This window comes from Heptranchias perlo, chromosome 31 (genome assembly GCF_035084215.1).
Source record: "Heptranchias perlo isolate sHepPer1 chromosome 31, sHepPer1.hap1, whole genome shotgun sequence".
NCBI lineage: Eukaryota > Metazoa > Chordata > Chondrichthyes > Hexanchiformes > Hexanchidae > Heptranchias > Heptranchias perlo.
In genome coordinates this window covers 6,798,269-6,823,527 of record NC_090355.1, presented here as the reverse complement: position 1 = coordinate 6,823,527, position 25,259 = coordinate 6,798,269, and the positions used below count along the sequence as shown (strand labels likewise).

At 42.9% G+C, this 25,259-nt stretch overlaps 1 protein-coding gene across 1 annotated transcript in view; it reads right to left on the bottom strand.

Annotated features, from left to right (window-relative positions):
- Positions 1-25,259, bottom strand: part of abca2 (ATP-binding cassette, sub-family A (ABC1), member 2) — a 457,180-nt gene that overhangs the window by 60,936 nt on the left and 370,985 nt on the right. Inside the window, exons 29-34 of the mRNA XM_067969563.1 lie at positions 21,590-21,805; positions 21,311-21,413; positions 19,286-19,614; positions 14,414-14,627; positions 11,487-11,592; positions 4,488-4,599 (exon numbers count right to left, since the gene is read on the bottom strand). Coding sequence (XP_067825664.1) covers positions 4,488-4,599; positions 11,487-11,592; positions 14,414-14,627; positions 19,286-19,614; positions 21,311-21,413; positions 21,590-21,805 — 1,080 coding nt within the window. The remainder of the gene's footprint in view (positions 1-4,487; positions 4,600-11,486; positions 11,593-14,413; positions 14,628-19,285; positions 19,615-21,310; positions 21,414-21,589; positions 21,806-25,259) is intronic.

The following is a 25,259-nucleotide window of genomic DNA, read 5'->3' as shown; positions in this document are numbered from 1 at the left end:
GCAAGGAATGTTCCACGTAGCCCACAAAAAGGCAGGCATAGCTGGGACCCATACGTGTTCCCATAGTGACACCTTTTATTTGGAGGAAGTGAGTGGAGTCAAAGGAGAAGTTGTTCAACGTAAGAACAAGTTCAGCCAGACGGAGGAGGGTGGTGGTGGATGGGGACTGGTTGGGCCTCCGTTCAAGGAAGAAGCGGAGGGCCTGCAGGCCATCCTGGTGGGGGATGGAGGTATAGAGGGACTGAATACCCATGGTGAAAAGGAGACGGCTAGGGCCGGGGAACTGGAAACTATTTAACATAAATGGAATTTGACTTATTCAATCATTGTAAATCAATGGCCCTGATAAAAGTGTATCTACCCTCTGACTCATTCTGAGCAATGCTACAGGAGAACTTATAGATATTGTATATAAATAGAACATGCCTTCATTTAAAAATATATATTCTTCTAATGAAGAAGAATTTGCTGCTTATTTTTACTTGAAGCATGAAACAAGGAAGATTTGCTCTAGTAGTACTGTTTTACTGCCAATAGATGGCACTGCTACACATTTTTTCAACAGTCCAATGCAGCATCATTCAGTATGTGGACACTACGACTTTGAAACAGAACATCTAAGTTCTTCTGCAAATCCCTATAAGCCTTTACATTTAAAATAGAACCGCAAGACATAAATCTGGACATTAATTAAAATATTTGGGGAATGGTCTAACTGCAGAGGAGATGCAGGGTGAAAGAAAACATGGCAGCTTTTATTGGGCTTGATAAAGTGGTAAGCGCCCACACCAGCATTTGCCACTCGAAGAAGATTGAACCTCCTTTGTTGATGTTCCATAACCATGCAGGATAGGAAAGATTCCGCTGCAGGCTCATGACATATAATGAGTTTCTTATGCTTAAAATGAATAGCCGTGATAAATACATCATAGATGGTTAATGGATTTAGGGTAAGCATCAATAACTCTCGAGCACTGATAGGATAAGTTGTTATTTTTCTCTGGTACAGAATATTCTAGTTAACTATTACCCCGAATTCAACAGACTCTTAACTGATGTCAGCCAGGGTGCCTGAATAATTCTTTGTGTAATGCATATCTAGTTGTACAGGTGAGTAGAGTTCCTACATGTGACTCTGTAAGTCCTGGTAAATCTTCATAAGGAATCAAAGTGGACTGGTTTCGATCGCCTGAGAGTGGTCAGAGAGGAATTTTCCAGAGTATTTTTTCCCATACTGGCCCTGGGTTTTTTCTCTTTTTTTTGCCTCTCCCAGGAGATTACATGGAGGGGGAGACGTCTGGAAGGAGGGAGGATGGGTTTGGACATGATGCTCCTTCCACCATGGTATAGGACAGGCTTGATGCACTAGCTGGCCTTTTCCTGCCCATCAATTTCATATGTTCCTAAAGTTACTGGAAGTCTGAGGCTGAAATACCTGAACAACAAGACATCCAAAAAAAAAATTAGTACTTAAGAAAAACAGCATAAATGTGCTTCTTCCTTTGACGACCTCTTCAATCTAATCCTTATGCCAATAGATCTCCTGCAACATTATTTACATTCAGATCTTTTTCCTCATTCTTGTAATCAACATGTAAAATTCCAACTAGTGCCAGGGGGAATTGCACTGCAACACAGAATACTGGATCTTCAACCAGACTGCTCAGGAAAAGGTCCAACTGTTGAGGAGATGCGGGTCTCCAATGAAGGGTGAAAGAAAAGGCCAGAATCTGTTGTGCAGTTTCTGATACCAGAACGATACCAGGGCTTAAAGGGTTAATTTATGACGACAGGTTGCATAAATTTGGCTTGTATTCCCTTGAAGGTTATGGGGTGATCTAATCTAGGTGTTTAAAATGACAAAGGGATTCAATATGGTAAATACAGAAAAACTATTTCCTCTGGTGGGGGAATCCAGAACAAGAGGGAATAATCTTAAATTTAGAGCCAGGCCATTTGGGAGTGAAATCAGGAAGCCCTTTTTTCACACATAGGGTTGTGAAAATCTGCAACTCTCTCCCCCAAAAAGCTGTTGAGGCTGGGGGACAACTGAAAATTTCAAAACTGAGATTGACAGTTTTATGTGCGGTAAGAGTATCAAGAGATATAGGGCAAAGGCGGGTAAATGGAGATGAGATACAGATCAGCCATTATCTAACTGAATGATGGGACAGGCTGGAAGGGCTGTTCCGATAATGGTTATGGCCAGTCCTAGTGCAACCCCAATTTGAAAGCATCCATAACAATGAAACGCCTCATGGTGTGAACAGGGTACTGTAATCTTCCACGTGCATTTCTCCTATCTTCCAGGTAGTAGACTGATGAACTCTCTGGTGAGACAAGGCCAACTGTAAACTGACAAATTTTGCACATTATATATGTCAAATGGACGTGTCACACCTTTCAGATATGAAGCTTCGGAGGCTCCCATTTCAGGTCTAATGAACAGACAGACAATGAGTGCAAGGCACTTTAGACACATATGCACAGGTACCTTACAGGAAAGAAAGAGGATAATTGGCAGGGTGGATGGACTGAAATTTTTCCAAACTGCTCTGCACAACTTTCAACATCTTAATACTGTGGTTTTAGTCATTTTTTTAAATATTCTTCTTGGCTAGAAATTTAATTCACTGTGGAGAAGGAAATAATGGCTGTATATTTCAACACAATCCATTGACAACAGTCACTGAAATGTACTTATGTTCAATAATAAGGCCCCAGATAGAGTATTGTGTCCAATTCTGAGCAATACACTTTAGGAAGGATGTCAAGGCCTTGGAGGGAGTGCAGAGGAAATTTACCAGAATGGTACAAGAGATGAGGGACTTCAGTTATGTGGAGAGACTAGAGAAGCTGGGATTGTTCTCCTTAGAGCAGAGAAAGTTAAGAGGGGATTGACAGAGGTGTTCAAAATTATGAAGGGTTTTGATAGTGTCAATGGAGAGAAACTGTTTTCACTGGCAGGGGGGTCAGTAACCAGGGGGCACAGATTTAAGATAATTGGCAAGAAGTCCAGAGGGAAAATTAGGAGAATTTTTTTTACGCAGCGAGTTGTTATGATCTGGAATTCACTGCCTGAAAGAGTGGTGGAAGCAGATTCAATAATGACTTTCAAAAGGGAATTGGATAAATACTTGAAAAGGAGAAATTTGCAAGGCTATGGGGAAAGAGCAGGGAAATGGGACTAATTGGATAGCTCTCTCAAAGAGCCGGCACAGGCTCGATGGGCCGAATGGCCTCCTTCTGTGCTGTATGATTCTATGAATTGACACAGAAATAGACAACTTCACCGGAAAGAACTGTGTAATTCAATAATTTATAACCAAGGTTCTATCGCATGATGACATTTCAATCTTTTATCCATTAGCATGTGCAAATTGTATTATCAGTGGGATACATTACTTTTTTGGTGATCGTCTGTGCTCAATGCGAGGAATGCCAGCATTGCAGAACGTATGATCATAAGAAATAGGAGCAAATGTAAGCCATACGGCCCCTCGAGCCTGCTCCGCCGTTCAATAAGATCATGGCTTATCTTTGACCTCAACTCCACTTTCTCGCCCGATCCCCATATCCTTTGACTCCCTTAGAGTCCAAAAATCTATCGATCGCAGTCTTGAATATACTCAACAACACAGCATCCACAGCCTTCTGGGATAGGGAATTCCAAACATTCACGACCCTCTAAGCGAAGAAATTCCTTCTCATCTCAGTTCTATATGCCCGACCCCTTCTCCTGAGACTATGCCCCCTAGTTCTAAAATCTCCAGCCAGGTGAAACATCCGCTCAGTATCTACCCTGTCAAGCCCTCAGAATCTTATATGTTTCAATGAGATCACCTCTCATTCTTCTAAACTCCAGAGTATAGACCCATGAACATGAGGCTCACTCATTTCAGGTACCCAGGATCTGCAGTAAGTCAGATGTAAAGATCCCTTGGTTCTCCACAACAATGTATCTTAGTCCAACCTCAAAAAAGCACCTCCTGCTGTGTTGGTGTGATACGCTTAAATTTTCCACACCCATCCATGTGGTCTTTGAGTGAAATTTCCTGTCCAGCGCCAATCAGCATGATCTGTGCTATGAACCTGCAATCATTAACTAGGTAAAGGCTGCCTCAACTCATTTGAATTGCAGTTAACAGATATAGGAGACCTTCAATTTAGGCTTGATTCAGAGTCAGATTCCAGAGATGAATGGGCAATTTGCTAAACTGCAAGTCGCAGAAAATTCTATACTTGCATTAAATCTGTGATCAATTCAACTAAACGAACAAATGCAAAGGGCAATTAAGGAATCACAAGAGCTTGAGGAAATTCAATTGTACCATATCTGGACCTGCAGGATTTGACTGCTGGTATCAGTGGCACACTGACTAAATATTGCCAGTAACCATCAATAGCACAAGACAGCAGGGTTTTGCTTCTGACTTCAGAATGCCCTCTGTTTCAAAGGGTTTACACAATTGATTCTTTGAGCTTACCATATCCTGCAGGGTTGCCCTTGCTCTTGGGTAGGTTGGCTCGGAGAATGGCATTGTTCAGGGTATTCAGATAGGTTGGCATGCTGTGATAACCCTTGTTGTTGTAAAACACCTACAAAAATCCAAAAAAAAATGGTAACTGTTAGCTAAATGCACACCTTTGTGTTTGTTTTAATGTCAGATTACAACTGAGTTTCCATTTTACATCCAAAACATATCTTCTCCACCTGTCATCCTCCTGATAGAGGACAATGAAAGAATCATAGAATGGTTACAGCACAGAAGTAGGCCATTTGGCCCATCTTATTGTAAGAGCAATCCAGTTAGTCCCATTCCCCTGCTTTTTCCCTGTAGCCATGCAACTTTTTTTCCCTTCACGTATTTATCCAATTCCTTTTTGAAAGCCACGATTGAATCTGTTTTCATCACCCTTTCAGGCAGCACGTTCCAGATCATAACTACTCGTTGCGTAAAAAAGCTTTTCCTCATGTCGCCTTTGGTTCGTTTGCCAATCACCTTAAATCTGTGTCTTCTGCTTCTCGACCCTTCAGCCAATGGGAACAGTTTCTTTTTATTTACTCTATCTAAACCCGTCATGATTTTGAATACTTCTATCAAATCTCCTCTCAACCTTCTCTGCTCTAAGGAGAGCAACCCCAGCTTCTCCAGTCTATCCACGTAACGGAAGTCCCTCATCCCTGGAACCATTCTAGTAAATCTCTTCTGCACCCTCTCTAAGGCCTTCACATCCTTCCTAAAGTGTGCTGCCCAGAACTGGACACAATACTCCAGTTGTGGCTGAGCCAGTGTTTTATAAAGGTTCATCATAACTTCCTTGCTTTTGTACTCTATACCTCTATTTATAAAGCCCAGGATCCCAAATGATTTTTTAATCTATCCTGCCACCTTCAAAGATTTGTGCACATATACCCCCAGATCTTTCTGTTCCTGTACCCCTTTAGAATTGTACCATTTAGCTTATATTGCCTCTCCTCATTCTTCCTGCCAAAATGTATCACTTCGCACTTCTCTGCATTAAATTTCATCTGTCACAGGCCATTCCACCAGCCTGTTTATGTCCTCCTTAAGTCTATTACTATCCTCCTCACTGTTTACTACACTTCCAAATTTTGTGTCATCTGCAAATTTTGAAATTGTGCCCTGTACACCCAAGTCCAAGTCATTAACATATATCAAAAAAAGCAGTGGTCCTGGTACCAATCACTGTATACCTCCCTCCAGTCCGAAAAACAACCGTTCACCACTACTCTCTGTTTCCTGTCACTTAGCCAATTTTGTATCCGTGCTGCCACTACCCCTTTTATTCCATGGGCTTGAATTTTGCTGACAAGCCTATTATGTAGCACTTTATCAAACGCCTTTTGAAAGTCCATATACACAACATCAACCACATTGCCTTCATCGACCCTCTCTGTTACCTCATCAAAAAACTCCAATCAAGTTAGTTAAACACGATTTGCCTTTAACAAATCCGTGCTGGCTTTCCCTAATCAATCCACACTTGTCCAAGTGAGTATTAATTTTGTCCCGGATTTTCGTTTCTAAAAGTTTCCCCACCACTGAGGTTAAACCGACTGGCCTGTAGTTGCCGGGTTTATCCTTTTGAACAAGAGTGTAACATTTGCAATTCTCCAGTCCTCTGGCACCACCTCAATATCTAAGAAGGATTGGAAGATTATGGCCAACACCTCTGCAATTTCCACCCTTACTTCCCTCAACAACCCAGGATGCATCCCAACTGGACAGGGTGACTTATCTACCTTAAGTACAGCTAGCCTTTCTAGTACCTGTTCTATTAATTTTTAGTCCATCCAGTATCTCAACTACCTCCTCTTTTACTGTGAGTTTGGCAGTATCTTTTTCCTTGATAAAGACAGATGCATTTAGTACCTCAGCCATGCCCTCTGCCTCCATAAGCAGATCTCCTTTTGACCCTTAATCGCCGCCTGCCCCCTTCTCTTACTACCCGTTCACTATTTACATGCCTATAGAAGTCTTTTGGTTTCCCTTTTATGTTACTCTCTCTTTGCCCCTCTTATTTCCTTTTTCACTTCTCCTCTGTACTTTCTATATTCAGCCTGGTTCTCACTTGTATTATCAACCTGACATCTGTCATACGCCCACTTTTTCTGCTTCTCAGGAAGGTTCTCAGGAGGGATGAAACAGGTCCAATGATCATGAGTTTGCCAACAGTTACAGGCAAATCAGACCCATCAGTGAAGTCAGTTAGCAAGGAGTACATCATCTCCCTCCTACCCCAAGGCTATTACCCTTGATTCCCCAATAAATCAGAAAGCTGTCAATTACCGTATCAATATTTCAACTATGTTAGCAATAATATTTTTAGTTGACAGCTTCTTCCATCGGTTAACTCCAAGTATGAAGGAATGGCTGCGTAATCCCTTGTGCTTCGTGCCAATCATATGCTCAAAGCAGCACAAGATCCTGGTGCACAGTAACTGAACTGCAAGTTCAATCAAGTGGGCCAGCGCTGTGCTACTGCGGTGTCAGCTCCAGTTGAACCACCCCAGCCTCTAGAAACTTATCCACATCATAACGTACATTGAAACCATCCTATCCACTCAGCGGTGCTAATCCCATCTTTCTACAGGCTGCTCTGGCTTCCTGTGAAACTTGTGAGTGCCTCTGCACAAGCACACGGACGGAGGCATTGCTTTGTGGGTAACACCTGCTTTCTTGTGCTCACGCGGTGGGTGGCACGTCAAGTTCTGCGGGAAGGCAGACTGTCACTGACTGCACCAAGTATAACCAGGTTACACTGAGTAAGCCATGTCACTTAATGGGCCTCATCTGCACTGGTCAAGTAAATGAATGAGGGGCATTAGTTAAGATTGAATGTGTGGCTTTTTTTGGTTTAAAATTATGTATTATTGTTCAACAAAAGCATTTCTTCCTCCAACCAGAACATCTAGCCGACCATTGAGAGGCTGGCTGCCTGAAGGAAGGGAAAGCAGCTGGGGAGTGGATGCCAGATAAGTTGGGCATCGGAGCAACCCGGACATCGGGGGGTGGGGGAGGAAGGTCATCAGGGAGAGGGGTTTGATCAATGTGGGGTGGGGGGGGGGGGGTCAGTCATCGGGGGTGTGTTTGGAGACATCGGGGGGGTGGGGGGTGGGTCGGAGACAGCGGGGGGGGGGGGGGGGGGGGTTAGGGTGATTGGGAGGACTGTGGATTGATTGCGGACATCGTTGGTGGTGGGGAGGGGGTCAGGGACATTTGGGTAGTCCATGTATAGATCAGAGGGGTCGCAGACATCGGGGAGGTCGGACATTGGTGGGGGGGTGGGTGGTGGGGTTCGACTGATCGCGTTTTTCTGATTGTAGCAGGTGAGCTTGTTGGGACTGGAGGAAACAGTCCTGCTCCTCCTGGCCCACGAGCAGTGCAATGAAGGCACTTACCTGTTGATCTGGACCTTCTTGTCTCCTCTTACGTGGCGAGAACCAGAAGGCCTGGGAATCCCGGCCCCAGGAGTTCAAAATAAGAAAGGTATTAAAATGGAGGAATGCAGCTTCCTTAAAAGATTTTACTGGCCGACCCGCCTCCCGAGAGCGAATTGGTCGCTTGCCCCTTGACCCTCCTCCGTTAAAACTGAAAGCGGGTGGGTTGGAGGCGGGTTTCGCATTTTTGCGTTCCCACCCATCCCCACCCCACCTGTCCTTGGGTGTTAAAATTACCCCCATGTTCTTTTGGCTGCTTTTCACAGCTCAGTGACTAAATCCCATTGCTCTTTCTACCATCTTCATATTTATTTGTTGAAACCAAAATTAGATACAATAAAACTTGTGCCCAGATTTTGCAAACAATTTCATCCAAAGAAAATGGGCATAAATTGGGGCAAAACCAAATAGAAATTCCCCATGAAAGTTTTGCTGGCATTTTCTTTTGATGCCAGTGGCACCCACCAGTTTTAAAATGTAAATGAGGGCCCAATGATGAATTAACATCCTTTGCACAATTTCCTGACTTGCCCAATAGGTTATTTCTATTTTGTCAACCTGCTAGGGCCTGCCCTTTTGATTCTAGTGCTTTAAAGAGCCCTGCCTACGTACTGCAAGGAGAATCTACACCCAATTTGTTAAAAAACCTTCTTGCTTCTTTTATTTTGGTTTCTTCCTCGTCACTTAGATGCTCAGGTACCGACATGGCAACTGTTGAGTCAGTTTTATCTTTGTTCCAACCTCATTAATAGTAACATGATGGGTTTTCCCATGGGAATCCGCCTGCTGAAGAAATCACTGCCGTGTTGAAGCAGAGCTTCAGGTGCCAGGATGGATTTGCAGGTGTCTTACAATGTAGCCCAAATAAGGCTTCAAGGATCAAGGTAGAGTACTGCATGCTGTACAGCTGCTCTCTATAAAGAGGCCTCAACATGGAGGACCTAGAGTAGGAGAACTCCAGGTACAGCAAGGGACCACCACAAAGAGCAGGAGGAAACTGATGAGGCTGCAAAACCGAATCTGATGCCGGCTGAGAGCCATCCAGCAAACCCTCACACAGGAGTCCTCTTAATTTGGAGATGTGTCCGTGGCATTATCAGTCCTGTACGTCCTGTATCAGTTCTCTTCCAAGGGAATGCGAGCAGTAACCTTGCTGCAGTGAAGATTACATAGAATTACATAGAGTCCACAGCACAGAAACAGGCCATTCGGCCCAACTGGTCTCTGCTGGTGCTTATGCTCCACATGAGCCTCCTCCCACCCTACTTCATCTAACTTTATCAGCATATCCTTCTATTCCTTTCTCCCTCATGTGCTTATCTAGCTTCCCCTTAAATGCATCTATGCTATTCGCCTCAACTACTTCTTGTGGTAGCGAGTTCCACATTCTTACCACACTTTGGGTAAAAAAACTTTCTCCTAAGTTTCTTATTGCATTTATTGGTGACCAGCTCATATTTATGGCCCTTAGTTTTGGTCTCCCCCACATGTGGAAACATCTTCTCTACGTCTGCCCTATAAAACCCCTTAATAATTTTAAAGACCTCTATTAGGTCACCCCTCTGCCTTCTCTTTTCTAGATCTGGTGACCAGCAGTATGGTTGTATGTAAATGGCTGGACCAAGTTTGTGATACATTTTGAATTAATTGCTGCCATCTATTTTTCTCTATGAACATAAAGGCAATGCCAAATATACTGTTCTATTATGAAAAGCGTTATAAAAAGTTATATTTTTACCATACCGTTTTCTTCCCCATGATCCACCTCTGTTGACTTTAAGATCTCGTACTTGTCCTTCAGTTCCTTATCTTCATATCAAAATGGTCTCCATATGTTCCTACTTTCTCTTACAACTTACATTTCTGGTTTCTTTTCAATCCATATTTTGGCAGTCGAACTTTACATATTTTCTAATCTCTCTACTCCTTCACTTCCTTAAAAATGTCCTTTGTGGAATTTTCAACATCTCTATTTCATCTAAGTTCGAGTGAGCCAAGACAGTGAGCGTCAGTGAGCTAAGTGAGGCACCACGACCATTCCTTACCAAAAACCATGCATGTAGACACTCCAATGGGGAAATCACTGGACACATTTCAGGAGCAGGAACCTTGGCTGATATTTTCTCTCCCTACCCTAAAGACACTAATGTGGTGCACAATTCCTGTTCTGCTAAATCAACTAACAATATGGCCAAACCCTGCTGTATTTATCCCAGTATGAGGAGTCTTTGGACACAGAACTACCAATTAAGACAGGTCAAAGGCACAATGGAGGGAGATGCCCCCATTTCATGTTAATGGGGACTGGCACGAGTACTCGTGCTACCCATGAACTGCTAATGCTTACGTAATGTGTCTAGTCTGCCTGTGTAAATCAAATGTTATTTTTAATGGTCTGGCCATTACAGTTAATGACTACATCTGCGAACTTGCATTCCTTGACAGACATTTGCCTGAACCTACAAACAAGTTAATCATTGTCCTACAAAGGGTACATAATTCGGGGAGCTATGTATCGAAATTACTGGGGCAAAAGAAGCCCCTTTTCAGAAAGCAGTTTAAATTTGCCACAATTAACGCAGCAAAAATGTAAATGAAAGATCTCAAACTCAATTTTAACCTCCCACCACCCCACCTCCTGCCCTCACCCCCAAGAAAAGGGTCGGGGAAGGGTTAAAATCGTGATCTTGCCAAGCTGTCACGTTACCGGCCACTGTAATATTAGCTCTCATGATTCAGGCACTTGACGAGGCTCCTGTTAAGTGCCGGCCGGGGCCTAATTAACATGTAAAAGTCACGAACGATGATGTCATCAGCGCCACAACGTAATATTAACGTCGAGCCAGGGGGAATCCACACTCTCTGCTGCTGGACAGCAGAACCACAGCGGGAAGAGCCGACTGGCCAGTAAAGGCCACGGCAAGTTTTAGAAAAGTGCCTCTGTTTGAACTCCTTGTGGACCGGGAGGAGCAGGAGCATTTCCCCAAGCACCCTCATGGAGTCCTTGAGCCACCCCAGCACAGGAATCTCCCCAATCGCACTGGAACTCACCCCACCCACCTCCAATCCCCAATTGCCTCCGGACCTGACTGCCGGGGGCCTTTCCCACAGGTCCCCGGCTGCGGCCTTCTGCCGCCAAATTCCCACTCCCACCCGCTGGCCAGGTAGTGAATGAGGCTGGGTGTCGGGCGAGACTCCAGGAACTTTTAGTTAAATGCGGCCCTGCCGTTGAGATCGGCAGGGCCTCCGAGTCCCAGAACTCTCCAGGTGCGCCCCCCGCTACCGGGCTCCCACGAACCATTGCTGCCCCTTAAAAATCGAGGGCCATAATGTAGAAATGTTGTAACTTGAAACAGGATGGTGTCTGTTTCTATCACACTAGAACCTTGTGTCACATATCACTGCAAACGTATTTCTATTTATATGTATTCTACTGCCGTTAAGATACCTCAGTTTGTTGCATATGTCAACATTATTGCAACATATATTAAGAACCTGAGAAAAGCACCCTTGGCCCTACCTGTGCAGTTCTTCTTACTGCAATCTTCCGCACCATTGGAGCAGCCTTTGTGCTGAAGGACGCTGGGATAGATTTGAGTACGTTCCCAAATGTCAGCCCTCCATACCTGAGAAAATCAGAATAAGTTAAACAGCAACTTGTCATTCCCTGCACGTACAAGGCAATTATTGGCTTCTCCCCAATGAGTACATATGAAGACAGCAAGTGCAGATTATTGGTGTGCGAGAGTTGATGGGTCTCATGTTTGAAGGTAATCAAAGCTTCAGTTGTAAAAACATTAATTTGTTTACAATACTCTTCTCCCCAATTAATTAGTGGAATGTCTCTAAGCTCACTATTTCATATAGAATCATTGAATGATACAGCACAGAAGGAGACCATTCTGCCCATCATGGCTGTGCTGGCTCTTTGAAAGAGCTATCCGATTAGTCCTTTCCCCATAGCCCTGCAAATTTTTCCCTTTCAAGTATTTATCCAATTCCGTTTTGAAAGTTATTACTGAATCTGCTTCCACCGCCCTTTCAGGCAGTGCATTCCAGATCATAACAACTTGCTGTGTAAAAAAAAATTCTCCTCATCTCTCCTCTGGTTCTTTTGCTAATTACCTTAAATCTGTGTCCTCTGGTTATTGACCCTTCTGCCACTGAAAACAGTTTTTCCTTATTTACTCTATCAAAACCCTTCATGCTTTTGAACACCTCTCTTAAATCTCCCCAAAACCATCTCTGTTCTAAGGAGAACAGCCCCAGCTTCTCTAGTCTCTCCACGTAACTGAAGTCCTGCATCTAGTCTGCCATTCTAGTAAATCTCCTCTGCACCCTCTCTAAGGCCTTGTTCTTTGATCACTAAGTCAAACAGATCTTCCTGTGCTGGGACAATTGGAGCTTTCAAGACTGAGATCGATAGGTTTTTTATTAAGTAAGGGTATCGACGGATATGGGGCAAAGGCAGGTAAATGGAGTCGAGGTGCAGATCAGCCATGATCTAATTGAATGGCGGAGCAGGCTCGAGGGGCTGAATGGCCTACTCCTGTTCCTAATGTTCCTAACCTAAAAAGGATACCCTAATTGCACCAGTGTAACATTCTATTTCCCACATCAGTGATCATTAAGGGGACTGATGATGCAAAGTCCCGGCACCAACTGCGCCAACTCTCCACATTGTCAGGGGTGGAGCCTCGACGCCTACTCAATGAGGCCAGTCAACGTGCAGTGTCCCGGCAGGCTGCACACTAAATGTGCGCCCAACTCATTCAGGTCCCAGAGTTATTTAAATGAGGTAAGACGAAGGAGGGTGGGGAGGAGACTCGTGTAGAGCATAAACACCGGCATGGACCAGTTCAACCAACTGGCCTGTTCCTATGTAATTCTATGTAAATTAAGGGATCTCCCCACAATGTGACTGAGGCACCTGAGCCGTGCTCCAGGGGTGGCCTGTAGGGAGGGAGGGAGGGGGCATTTTGCTTCTCAGCTTAACACAAGGCCACCTTTGCTTTGCACCTCACTTTTCTGCAGGCATCCAAGGGACAGCAAAAAAAAAATCAAAAAAATTTGCACCCCTTCAGGAGGCACAGTAAGTAGTGTAGATGGGATCAGGAAATTACAAAAGGGACAGAGACAGATTAAGTGAGCAGGCAAAACTGTGGCAGATGGAGTTCAATGTGGGGAAGGCTGAGGTCATCCAATTAGGATCAGAGAAAGACAAATCAGAATATTTTCGTAACAGGAAGAGACTCGAAACTGTGGAGGAGTAAATGAAATTGGGTGTCCAGGTACATAAATCACTAAAAGCTAACGCACAGGTCCAAAAAGGCTAATAGAATGTTGGCCTTTATCTCAAGGGAGCTCGAATACAAAAGTGAGAAAGTTATGCTTCAATTGTACAGAGCCTTGGTCAGACCCCATCTGGAGCACTGCGTTCAGTTTTGGGCACCGCACGTCAGTAAAGATATACTTGCCTTGGAGGGAGTAGAGCACAGATTCATTGGAATAATACCAGGGTTCAAAGTGTTAAATTTTGAGGTAAGGTTGCATTAATTTGGATTGTATTCCCTTTGAGTTTAGAAGGTTGAAAGGGGTGGTCTCCTAAAGGCATTTAAAATGATAAACGGATTCGATAGGGGAGATACTGAGAAACTATTTGCTCTGGTGGGGGAATCTAGAACAAGGGGGGATAATCTTAAAATTAGAGCCAGGCCTTTTAGGAGTGAAATCAGGAAGGACTTTTCCACACAAGGGTAGGGGAAATTTTGAACTCTCTCCACCAAAAGGCTGTGGATGCTGCGACAATTGAAATTCTCAAGGTTGAGTTTGATCGAATTTTATTAGGGTATTGAGGGATATGCAGCAAAGGCAGGTAAATGGTATTGATCTACAGATTAGCCATGATCTAACAGAATGGTGGAGCAAGCTCGAGGGGCTGAATGGCCTACTCCTGCTTCTATGTCCTTTATGCTGCTGGTGCCGACATTGAAGCCCTGAACTCACATGATGCTCCTGGCGTGTCATGCACAACAGAACAGGAGCACTGCCGAATTATGTAGATACAATGATCTTGCGCTATGCAGGGAGATCAACAGATCTGGACAGGGCCAGTATTAGCAGTTCCATGGTTTCTCTGCACCTAATTGTCAATTTACAGTACCAGTACATGCTGAATTGTTTGGCCCCACGCATCCACATCCACTTGGAACTGCAACTAAACTGCTGAAGTATATTTTATTGGGCATTCTTGCAAGCGGCACTGAGGGTTCATATTCATCTCATCTGTGTGAACTGGATTCAAACCCAGAAATGAGAGGAGAGCGTTCTAACTCACCAGGTCATCCAGTTCAGTTGCAGGAGCAGTCACTTAGCCCAACACATAAGCCAACAATCTATTGTTGCAGAAGTATAAATAGTCAGACGTACAGCAGCAACTCTACAAACCTATGAAGTCTGAAGCGATCGGAAGTGTGCAGAATGTACTCAGAAACATTACGGCCCGTAATATCCACCAGAATATCGCCCGTCACTACTTTCTTCTGCGGTGGATGACCTCCGACCCCACTTGGGCAGGAGAACCCTGTTCCCTGCATCGAACAGGAGCATCTAACGGGCTCGTGGATGGGGCGTGGAACTGAAGGAGACGATGTAAATGTTTCTGAAAAAGAAACGGTTCAATAAAGTTATCACTTGTTCAAAATGTAGGCACCCGAGTTTCACATTAAGGGGAGGACAAATTCCACCTTTTTAGAAGAAAAATTCAGCCTCACAATTAGTATGGGTGCAACTGTGAATTCAAACTTAAATTCCTATATCCATCAACAACAACTTGCATTTATATAGAGCCTTTAACATAGTAAAACATCCCAAGGTGCTTCACAGGAGCAATTTCTGACAAAATTTGACACCGAGCCACATAAGGAGATATTAGGACAGGTGACCAAGAGTTTGGACAAAGAGGTAGGTGTTAAGGAGCGTCTTAAAGGAGGTGTAGTGGAGAGGTTTAGGGAGGGAATTCCAGAGCTTAGGGCCTAGGCAGCTGAAGGACTTGGTGTGAGTTGGGATATGGGCATCAGAGTTTTGGATGAGCTCAAGTTTACGGAGGGTGGAAGAAGGCAGGCCGGCCAGGAGAGCATTGGAATAGTTGAGTCTGGAGGTAACAATATCATGGGTGATCAGAAAAGTAAACAGTGCGTATAATCCCAGGCTACAGTCCGAGAAAACAAAAGCTTGAAAAAGTGCCTTTGAAAATCAGTCCAAAAATGACTGGAATCTAATAGATTGGGCACTTGCACTGGAGATGGAAAACAAAAACATTTTCAGGTCTTCCAACTGCATTTTATCTTTTATATTAATATTTTAAAATGAAATATTGTATCCATAGTAACAATACACTAGGATTTCTTCTTCAAGGATCTGATTCTGACATATAGCCTGACTACCTTTATTTTAGGCATAAAACTTGTGCATATTTAATTTTTTTCAGGATAAGGTATTAACATTTACATGGCATCAATGGGAAAGAACTTAAATAATATATTACATCTATTCATTTGGAAGGCAGCTTGGTTTTTAATACACCTACTGAAATTCAAAGCTTCCCATTTAGACTTAACGTTGTCTAAGGCCTCGTTAAACTCCCGGTCACAGGTGCCAGGTGAAGCAGCAATCAAATGAACAGTATCAAAGCTGTATGAGTTCCTTTATCACAGCTAATGAGTCCTATAATGGAGCCCATTTAGATGGCGGTGACTGGTAATTTGATACATCAATCCTTTGATGTTCAATGCTCTATACATATGGCAGTGGCGTTCGAGGGAAGTATGTTTCTTACCCAGTTATCTGTAGCAAGAAAAAAAGTTGTCAAGACTTGGAAATCTAACCTGGCCTCTCAAAATTTTAGAAGCTCCTTAGTTAAGGTGTCTGTGGCTCAATGGGTAGCACTCTCGTCTCTGAGTCAGAAGGTTGTCTGGTTCAAGTCTCCACTTCAGAGACTTGAGCACAAAATCTAGGCTGGCACTCCAGTGCAGTACTGAGGGGGTGCTGCACTGTCGGAGGTGCCGTCTATCAGATGAGACATTAAACCAAGGCCCCATCTGCCCTCTCAGGTGGATGTCAAAGATCCCATGGCATTATTCAAAGAAGAGCAGGGGAGTTCTCCCCGGTGTCCTGGCCAATATTTATCCCTCAACCAACATCACTAAAAAACAGATTATCTGGTCATTATCTCATTGCTGTCTGTGGGACCTTGCTGTGCACAAATTGGCCGCCGTGTTTCCTACATTACAACAGTGACTACACTTCAAAATCTTTGGAATTCTCTACCCCAGAGGGCTGTGGATGCTGAGTCACTGAATATATTCAATGCTGAGATAGATAGATTTTTGGACTCTAGAGGAATCAAGGAATATGGGGATCAGGCAGGAAAGTGGAATTGAGGTCAAAGATCAGCCATGATCTGATTGAATGGCGGAGCAGACTTGAGGGGCCATATGGCCTATTCCTGCTCCTATTTCTTATGTTCTTATGTACGTCATTGGCTGTAAAGCACTTTGAGACATCCTGAGGTCATGAAAGATGCTATATAAATGCAAGTCTTTCTTTCTTTAACTACTTTTAATCTTGTAGATACTTGTATTAACAATGCTAGATATTTACCCTGATCTGTCCACAAGAGGAACTTGCTACACCATGTTATGTCTCCACTGTGTATATGGAAGGAATGGACTTGGTTATCTTAAAGTCAACCTACAAAGATAGTTGATGGGCGAGTAAATTTGATTTATTTTCTATAAATGGTTTTGCACAGTCCTGTTTTATAACAGGCATGACGGCACCTAAACTCATCTGACACTGCAGTTATTTTTATAAATCAAAGTGATGTCTTCTTGACCAGGCCGTGCAGGGGAGAAACGGAATTAGGAATTTGGTTTTAGATGCACAAACACAGTTTCAAGAAAAGAAAATTATATCATATACACCGACATAAAAAAATCACCATTATCACTGGGTGGCAGGCAAGGAAATGATCTGTAATCGCAATTCGAGTGCTCAGCACGAATTTTCAGAATAATTTCTTTGATGGCTGTTCATTGCATATTGCTTAATTATTTTCCTCATCTTCGGTTTAAAAAAAATCAGGTGAGGTTTAAGAACAGCCTGATCTGAGTGCCACGTTATTGACAGCAGGTTGTACAGCAAAAGGAATTTAAGAAGTGTCAAAGGAAACAATTTGTTAAAATACTAACTACAAGGGCTTGAACTTCACTAACTGAAAGGTGCGTGACTGTTTTCAGTGTGAAGAACTGAAGGTCACAAGCGGACACAGCCTGAGAAAGAGCATACATAAGGTAAAGGCAAATCAGATTTAGATCGTACAATGGAGTTGTGGAGTAGACAAAAGGCCTAGTCATCAGTAAGAAGGCTGGAGAGGCTGCCAAATGCACTCTGATGAACAAAGGTTTGAGGCTCCAAATAAAGTGCTGCAAATAAAAAACAGAATTTCACTTTTGACTAAAAGATTTTCTGGATGTCAAAAGATAGATCTTCACTTATCAGTCTATCCTTCTCAAAAACCAGAACCATCTGCCAAAGCACCCAAAAAGAACTGTATCGTATTTTATGGCAATTTTAATACAGTGTGTTAATTGTATCCACATGATTTATATCAATTAAGTGTTAATTGTATTCAGGTGGTGGGTATCGATTGGGAACTCTCCTGTATCCATTTATGAGAGCTTATCTTGGGGGTGCGCAGTGGGTAATGTGGATCTCTGTGAATAAAGGCTTGGAAGCAACTGAAGACCAGGCTCTAGTATTCTATCCTTCACCATCTAGCTAGCCAATTTTAATACAGTGGACCTGACACACAAGGGATAGATGGAATTGAAAGACAGTAGGGGTAAAATTAGTCTTAGATGAGAGTGCAAAATGGGCTATAGTGAATCAGCAGCCCGATTAGCACCTGGCCTGATTTTCTTTTCCATTGAAGAATAATTTCACCTCCAGTAAATCTGAAAACCGATTCTTCGTGACTGGAGTCAATCTAAGTCTTTGTCCAGAGCTCTGAAGACAATATTTAAAGCATTATTCCTTTCCTGAGCAACACAAGATTGACAAACATTCCAGGAGCTTTCTTTCAACAGCAACTTGCTTTATATAGCACCTTTAACCTAGAAAAACATCCCAAGGCGCTTCACAGAGACATAACCAGAAAAAGAAATTTGCTCGGAGAGGAGGTATCAAAGAAAAAACAAACCCTTCTGGTTTGTCAGTTTGGGAATAATCAAAGGCCCATATATTTAATTACTGTTTAGCTTGTGAAGGGTCTGTGTCTGAAAGAAACAGATCCATCCTTCCAGGTAAGACTGGTGCTGGGTTAGTATCCCATCATGTGAGGGAGATGCTCATGATCAGAACAAGTGACAGCAAAGGCATCAGTAAGTGGATCTTATTTAAATATTACTCACTTTGAGATCACTAAAGCAAGGCTTATATTGACTCATGTTTAATCTCCAATGATCTCATGTAGAAAGAGTACAAAACAAAATGTAAGGCAGTAACGAGAGAATGAATCCCAAAGTCAGGGATGCTGGGGAGAAAGGGGTGGGTTCTCAGGAACTGGAACATCGTGGGTGCTTAACCGATTTGATGGCATGTTAAACCCTTGCTTCCTGTTGATAAAGACAATACTTGAACAATGAGGGATTTCATTGTGAGAGATGTAATTACAGTAACTTCTGTATTTATTCAGAAATTGGGCAGCCAATTCCAAATCGTCCCAAACATCAAACAGCCCGAGACCAGTGACAGCATAGGTCAAATGGAACTAAAGTGGCTTTTATTCTTCCCAGCACATACTTAAGCCCCAGTCTCTGGAGAGTAGCCCCTAACAGACAAGTATAAATTTTCCCACATCAGCCAATCTTATAGGCTTATAGGTTGGTGAGACGACAATCTTTGTGCCAATTTGTGGGCATGTTTGTGTTGTAGACTCACGCCCATTTATATTTTATGTAGGTCCTTAATCCAATGGCTGTGCTTTCTATCTCTCATTTTGGTCTTTAGCCTCTCCATTTGGTATGGAGTGTGGGGGGATGCCAAAGGAGGACTGGGCAAAAATATCTTGAGAAACACAATCATGATGATTCTTGGTAGTCTATTTTGAGTGTATCTATTAAGTTTATATCCCATTTAAGAATATTAAATAATTTTGTAAAATCTGGCTTCAAATATTGGTGGAGATGGCTATATTGCCATAAAACATTTGCTAACTCAAAGGGCCCTTCCATTACTGTATCTCGCTAAATTGCACACCTTTCATCGTAACGGGTGATGTTGTCAAATTCCATGTGTGCGTTCCTTCGTCGAGTCCCGTGTCGGGAAAATCTGATGGAGCAGGTGAAGGGGGCAACGGGACAAAATTCGAGAGCGGGAGGCCTTGAGTGAACGAGTCCAGACACATTGAGTCAAAGTATTTGGAGGCCAGCATCTTGGTTTCGCTGGTTGAGAGATTGAGGGTCTGTACCAGCTGGTCTAATGTGCTGTTGTATGGAGTCTTCAGTACACAGGTAGCACCAATCCCTGAGGGTAGATAGAAGGTGTTTGCCAACTGCTGGGGACTGGCATCAGGTGATAACTTTATCCTATATTGGAATAAAAACAATGTTATATTCAAAAAACAAACAAAAACACAAATGTTTATTGAATTTTCTTCAAAATGTGGTTGCTGGGGATGCAATACTGTTGCATTATTTCCCACCCAGTTTCAACATTAACCACTGCCTGTTCAGAAAAAGCACCAATCAAGTGTGGAATCAATCATTCTATACTCTGCCCCAACAAATCCACTGATTCCAATCTTGGAAGAATGTCCTCTATTACACTAATGTAACATTTTTCATTTCCTACATTAGCCTCTCTGAGTGAGTCTGCTAATTTTTTTTTAAGAATTGGGCAAATTTTGTGCTGTGACCTCACGCCAACCAGAAACTGGACTGCTTTGACCTAACACAGAGACGGAAGAGTAAGTAACCTGGTGCATATTGTGCAATGACTACACTTTAAAGGCACTTCATTGGCAGTAAAGCACTTTAGGACTTGCTGAGGTCATGAATGGTGCTTTATTCAAGTCCTTTCCTTTCCTTTTTATTGTGGGAAGATATTCCCTCGGGTGTCTCTAGGAATAGGGGTCAATTGACAGCCCCAAGACCAGTCAGAGATATATATGTGGCAGCTTTCCGCCAATTTTTCAGTTCTTCTGGTTCCATTGATGTACGTGCAAACAGCTGAAAGCTCCCCGAGGTTGGATTAAACCTCATGTTTAAAATCCGTGTTTCAGACGCTAGACCAGGTTTGCATCAGTAGAGTTAGCAAAGTGTTTCAACTTTTATTATATTTGTATTCCAGGAGATGTAAATTAAGAGTTCTGTAGTCAAGTGAAATCTGCTCTATTGACTTTTCCCTTCCCCCTCCCCAAGATCTTGGTCCCTGTCTGACGTTGCTGTTGCTCCAGGTGATCGAGTTTTGCTGCACGCCATGGGTGGAAATTCCTGGTCACACAAAGCTGTGGCGAGATCCGGAATTCCCATCCACAGGGTGCAGATGTGTTCAGTTCTCCAGAATGGCAGCAGCACGAGTGGGAGCTGGGAGTGGTGGTGAGGGATGAGTCAGAAAGCGGAGCAGGATGATTTTAGCTGGAAGCGTGGCACGGTACAATCGTCCTGGACAGCATGACCGTGGATGTTGTGAATAAAAATATGGCTTCCATCTTCCAGTGACCCTAATTCTATTTGGTGCATTTGCAAGGCAGAGGCATTGTGATGAAATACATACTGAATTATAGCTAACTGTGCCACTTGACTTGAAGATAAACAGCACTATTATAGTTTATTTTCTACATTTTACCAGGTTATATACTCTTCAGTGCATGACATACGAGTGGAGGACATTTGACAATCAGATCTTCAGCAGAACATAAGATTCCTGAGTTACAGGGACTAATGAAAAGTCATTTTTGTGCAATGTAAGTGGTCAGAGTTGAATAATGCAGGCTGCAATGTTAGATTGATATCCTTGAGTCCTACTTGGGATTTTGGGAAAAATTTAATGGAGACTTGACCTGAGGTTGCTCAAACCCCTCAAATTGGATTGGATAAGTTGAGCACAATTCTTAATAGAGCAAATTATACATGGACTGTGGAAGAAGCAGGATTTGTTGAGCTAAATGATCTTTTCTCATTCTATATTTCCTGAAACTTTATGTTCTCCCCATTTCCTGTAACATCTTGTAATACGTTTTGCCACGACGAGTGGTATTAAAGGTCCCTTTTAGTCTCATACCTGTACTCATTTCTCTCTTCGTCTGCGTATGGTATAAAGTTTCCTCGTGGTTGTGTATAGTTGTGGTACTGAGATGGAGAAAGAATCAGAGGAGGCAAGTCACCTGTTAAGATGAAAATAAATTAGATATATATTCCATAGGTTAAAATACACTGGGAGTCGTATAAGATGGCACTCCCAAAGTATAAATCACAGCTCTGATCAAAAGAGTCTACTAAGTTTTTTTTATCATCCCGTCAACGCATTGCATCATTACTCATACACTTTGAATTGCAATACCTATTTCAGGCACTGAAAGCGCCACCGTCATTGCCACACACACAAAGAACGCTGGGAGCAGGATCTGAGAGAAAAGACTCTTAGTGTTGCGTTTGGCACAGTGGTAACGCTTCACTATCAGCCCGTAGAACTGGCACAGTTTCAACCAGGAGCCCTCCAGTTTGAAACTTCCTTGACCCTCCAGGACAAAGCTCTTCAGTTCTGGTTCTGGTTCTGCTGTGGATGACAAGAGAAGAAAACAGGAAACAGATCAGCATTTGGGGATATTTCTAATTGACTACAGCAAAATGAAAATCTGAGTTTTTAAATCTTTTTTATGATGGCAATTTCTGTTCAAAAGACTTCCTCTCCCCTCAGCTATATTTTAAGATAGTAAATATCTTGGATAAATATCCTTGATTTTATGGGTTATTTGTACCATCAGCGAGACCAACATTTCATGTTTTCATTTCCATTCCAGTGACATTTACCAGTACTGTTTGTGTGCATTCCATCGACTTGAATGGAAACCCACACCTTGGGCTAGTCCAAGGTCTGAGCTGGGTTTGCTTGAACTCCTCTTGGCCTTCTCTGTTCCAATGGAAAGGTAGAATCATAGGAGCAATGTGGACATTAAGGAAAGAAGAGCAATTTGGAATAAGTTCCATCAACAGCAGTGCAGTGCAATACTTAAAACCAATTACAGGTCAATAACAGGATGCTAAAGTTCTTGCAACTTAATTCTCTAAAAGCAATACTTTGCCAGTCTGCCAAGTTTAGTGAATAGTACCTGCATGCAGTCTAATCTTTCTAACTGACCACAGATATATATAATATATATATGGCAGCTTTCTGCCAATAACTGAATTTTTAACGTTAGTGTTGAATAATCTTTGCAGGTGTTTACATTGGTTTGAATGATTAAATGTTTGTGTATTCAAGTATCTCATCAGCTTTCAAGATACAATTACAACTGTCCAAATCTTCCACTCCCATCCACAACATCTTTTGTGCTCCATTCCAGAAGGTGTTCACTCCTTGCTACCACACATCCAATGGGGGTCAGCTATCCTCCAGTCATTTTTCATCTGTGAATCTAAATATTAAGGCCCTGATATTACGGGGAGGCTGCGCAGTAGCACTGGAAAACCCAGCAAGGCACGAAGATCCTGCCGAATTTAACGGCAGGACCTCATTATAATTATTTTCTTCCGTATCCCGCCCGGCAGCTGGTCAAATCGACAGGCTGGCCGGCTGCCGGGCAGGAAAACCAGCGTCAGGAGGCCGCAGCTGGGGACCCTTGGGGACGGTCCCCGGCAATTGGGAGGGAGTGAGCGAGAGATTGGGGCTTGGGGGGGGGGGGGAAAGGGATATCGAGGCCCGAGTGTCAGTGGGCTACTTGACCATGAGAGATGAAGGGGGGAGCAGGGACATGATCTTCTCCTCACCCAATACCCACACATACATACTTCTAGCAAGGGTCGGCAATGCATGCCAATTAAGAGTGAGAACGCTGGTCGATTTTCCATTTCTTCAGGAATGCTTAACGCAATTATCGTGGCCCTACTGCTACTGTGGCTGAGAGGAATCAAACCTGGGGCTGTGCTGATCTCTACGGCTTAACTGCTCACCGTCATAATTTAGTGAGAGTCTGGGGGGAGAACCAAAATCTTTTCTTTTATACAGTACTGAATCTCTTCTCCAGTTCAGAGTCCTTTGATGACAAAGCTTACTGATGCATTCTGCACTCATCCAAGAGCCCTGCATTGATGAAGCTCTGGACAAGCCCTAATGCTGATCTGGGGAAAATACCTGAGCCATGAATACTCTTTGGGATGAACTCGGGACCCACATCAGTGAAGTATGTCACTAGGAAACCTCTGAGTGCAAGAGAAGATCATAAATAGCAGGATACAAGGGGGAAAATGAGCGATTATTTCTTACAAGATAAGCGAAACATATATAATTGTATTTTTGAAATCATTTCTTTTATACAGTATGAGAGCGGAATTGATTAAAGTGGACTGGGAAAATAGATTAAAGGGTAAGACGGTACATGAACAGTGGTGTTCATTTAAGGAGTTATTCTACAACTTTCAAAAAAAAAAATATTCCACTGAGGAAAAAAGGGTGTAAAAGAAATGACAGCCATCCGTGGCTAAGTAAAGAAATTAAGGATAGTATCCGACTAAAAACAAGGACATATAAGGTAGCCAAACTTAGTGGGAGGATAGAAGATTGGGAAGTCTTCAAAAGACAGCAAAAAGTAACGAAAGGATTGATTAAGAAAGGGAAGATAGATTATGAAAATAAATTAGCAAAAAATATAAAAACAGATAGCAAGAGTTTCTACAGTTATATAAAAAGGAAAAGGGTGGCTAAGGCAAACGTAGGTCCCTTAGAGGATGAGACCGGGAAATTAATGGTGGGAAACATGGAGATGGCAAAAATGCTGAACAAATATTTTGTTTCAGTCTTTACGGTAGAGGACACTAAGAATATCCCAACAGTGGACAAACGGGGGGCTCTAGGGGGGAGGAGCTAAATACGATTAAAATCACTAAGGAATTGGTACTCAGTAAATTAATGGGACTCAAGGCGGATAAATCCCCTGGACCTGATGGCTTACATCCCAGGGTCTTGAGGGAAGTGGCAGTAGGGATTGTGGATGCTTTGGTAATAATTTTCCAAAATTCTCTGGACTCGGCAAAGGTCCCGGCAGATTGGAAAACTGCTAATGTAACACCGTTATTTAAAAAGGGTAGTAGGCAGAAGGCTGGAAATTATAGACCAGTTAGCTTAACATCTGTGGTGGGTAAAATTTTGGAGTCTATTATTAAGGAGACAGTAGCAGAACATTTGGATAAACATAATTTAATAGCACAAAGTCAGCATGGCTTTACGAAGGGGAAGTCATGTCTGACAAATTTGCTTGAGTTCTTTGAGGATATAACGTACAGAGTGGATAAAGGGGAACCAGTGGACGTAGTGTATTTAGACTTCCAGAAGGCATTCGACAAGGTGCCACATAAAAGATTATTGCTCAAGATAAAGAATCACTGGATTGCGGGTAATATTCTGGCATGGTGGAGGATTGGTTATCTAACAGGAAACAGAGAGTTGGGATAAATGGTTCATTCTCGGACTGGCAACCTGTAGCCAGTGGTGTTCCGCAGGGGTCGGTGCTGGGTCCCCAACTCTTTACAATCTATATTAACGATTTGGAGGAGGGGACCAAGTGTAATATATCAAAGTTTGCAGATGATACAAAGATGGGAGGGAAAGTAGAGAGTGAGGAGGACATAAAAAACCTACAAGGGGATATAGACAGGCTGGGTGAGTGGGCGGAGATTTGGCAGATGCAATACAATGTTGGAAAATGTGAGGTTATGCACTTTGGCAGGAAAAATCAGAGAGCAAGTTATTATCTCAATGGCGAGAAACTGGAAAGTACTGCAGTACAAAGGGATCTGGGGGTCCTAGTGCAAGAAAATCAAAAGGTTAGCATGCAGGTGCAGCAGGTGATCAAGAAGGCCAACGGATTGTTGGCTTTTATTGCTAGGGGGATAGAATATAAAAACAGGGAGGTATTGCTGCAGTTATATAAGGTATTGGTGAGACCGCACCTGGAATACTGCATACAGTTTTGGTGTCCATACTTAAGAAAAGACATACTTGCTCTCGAGGCAGT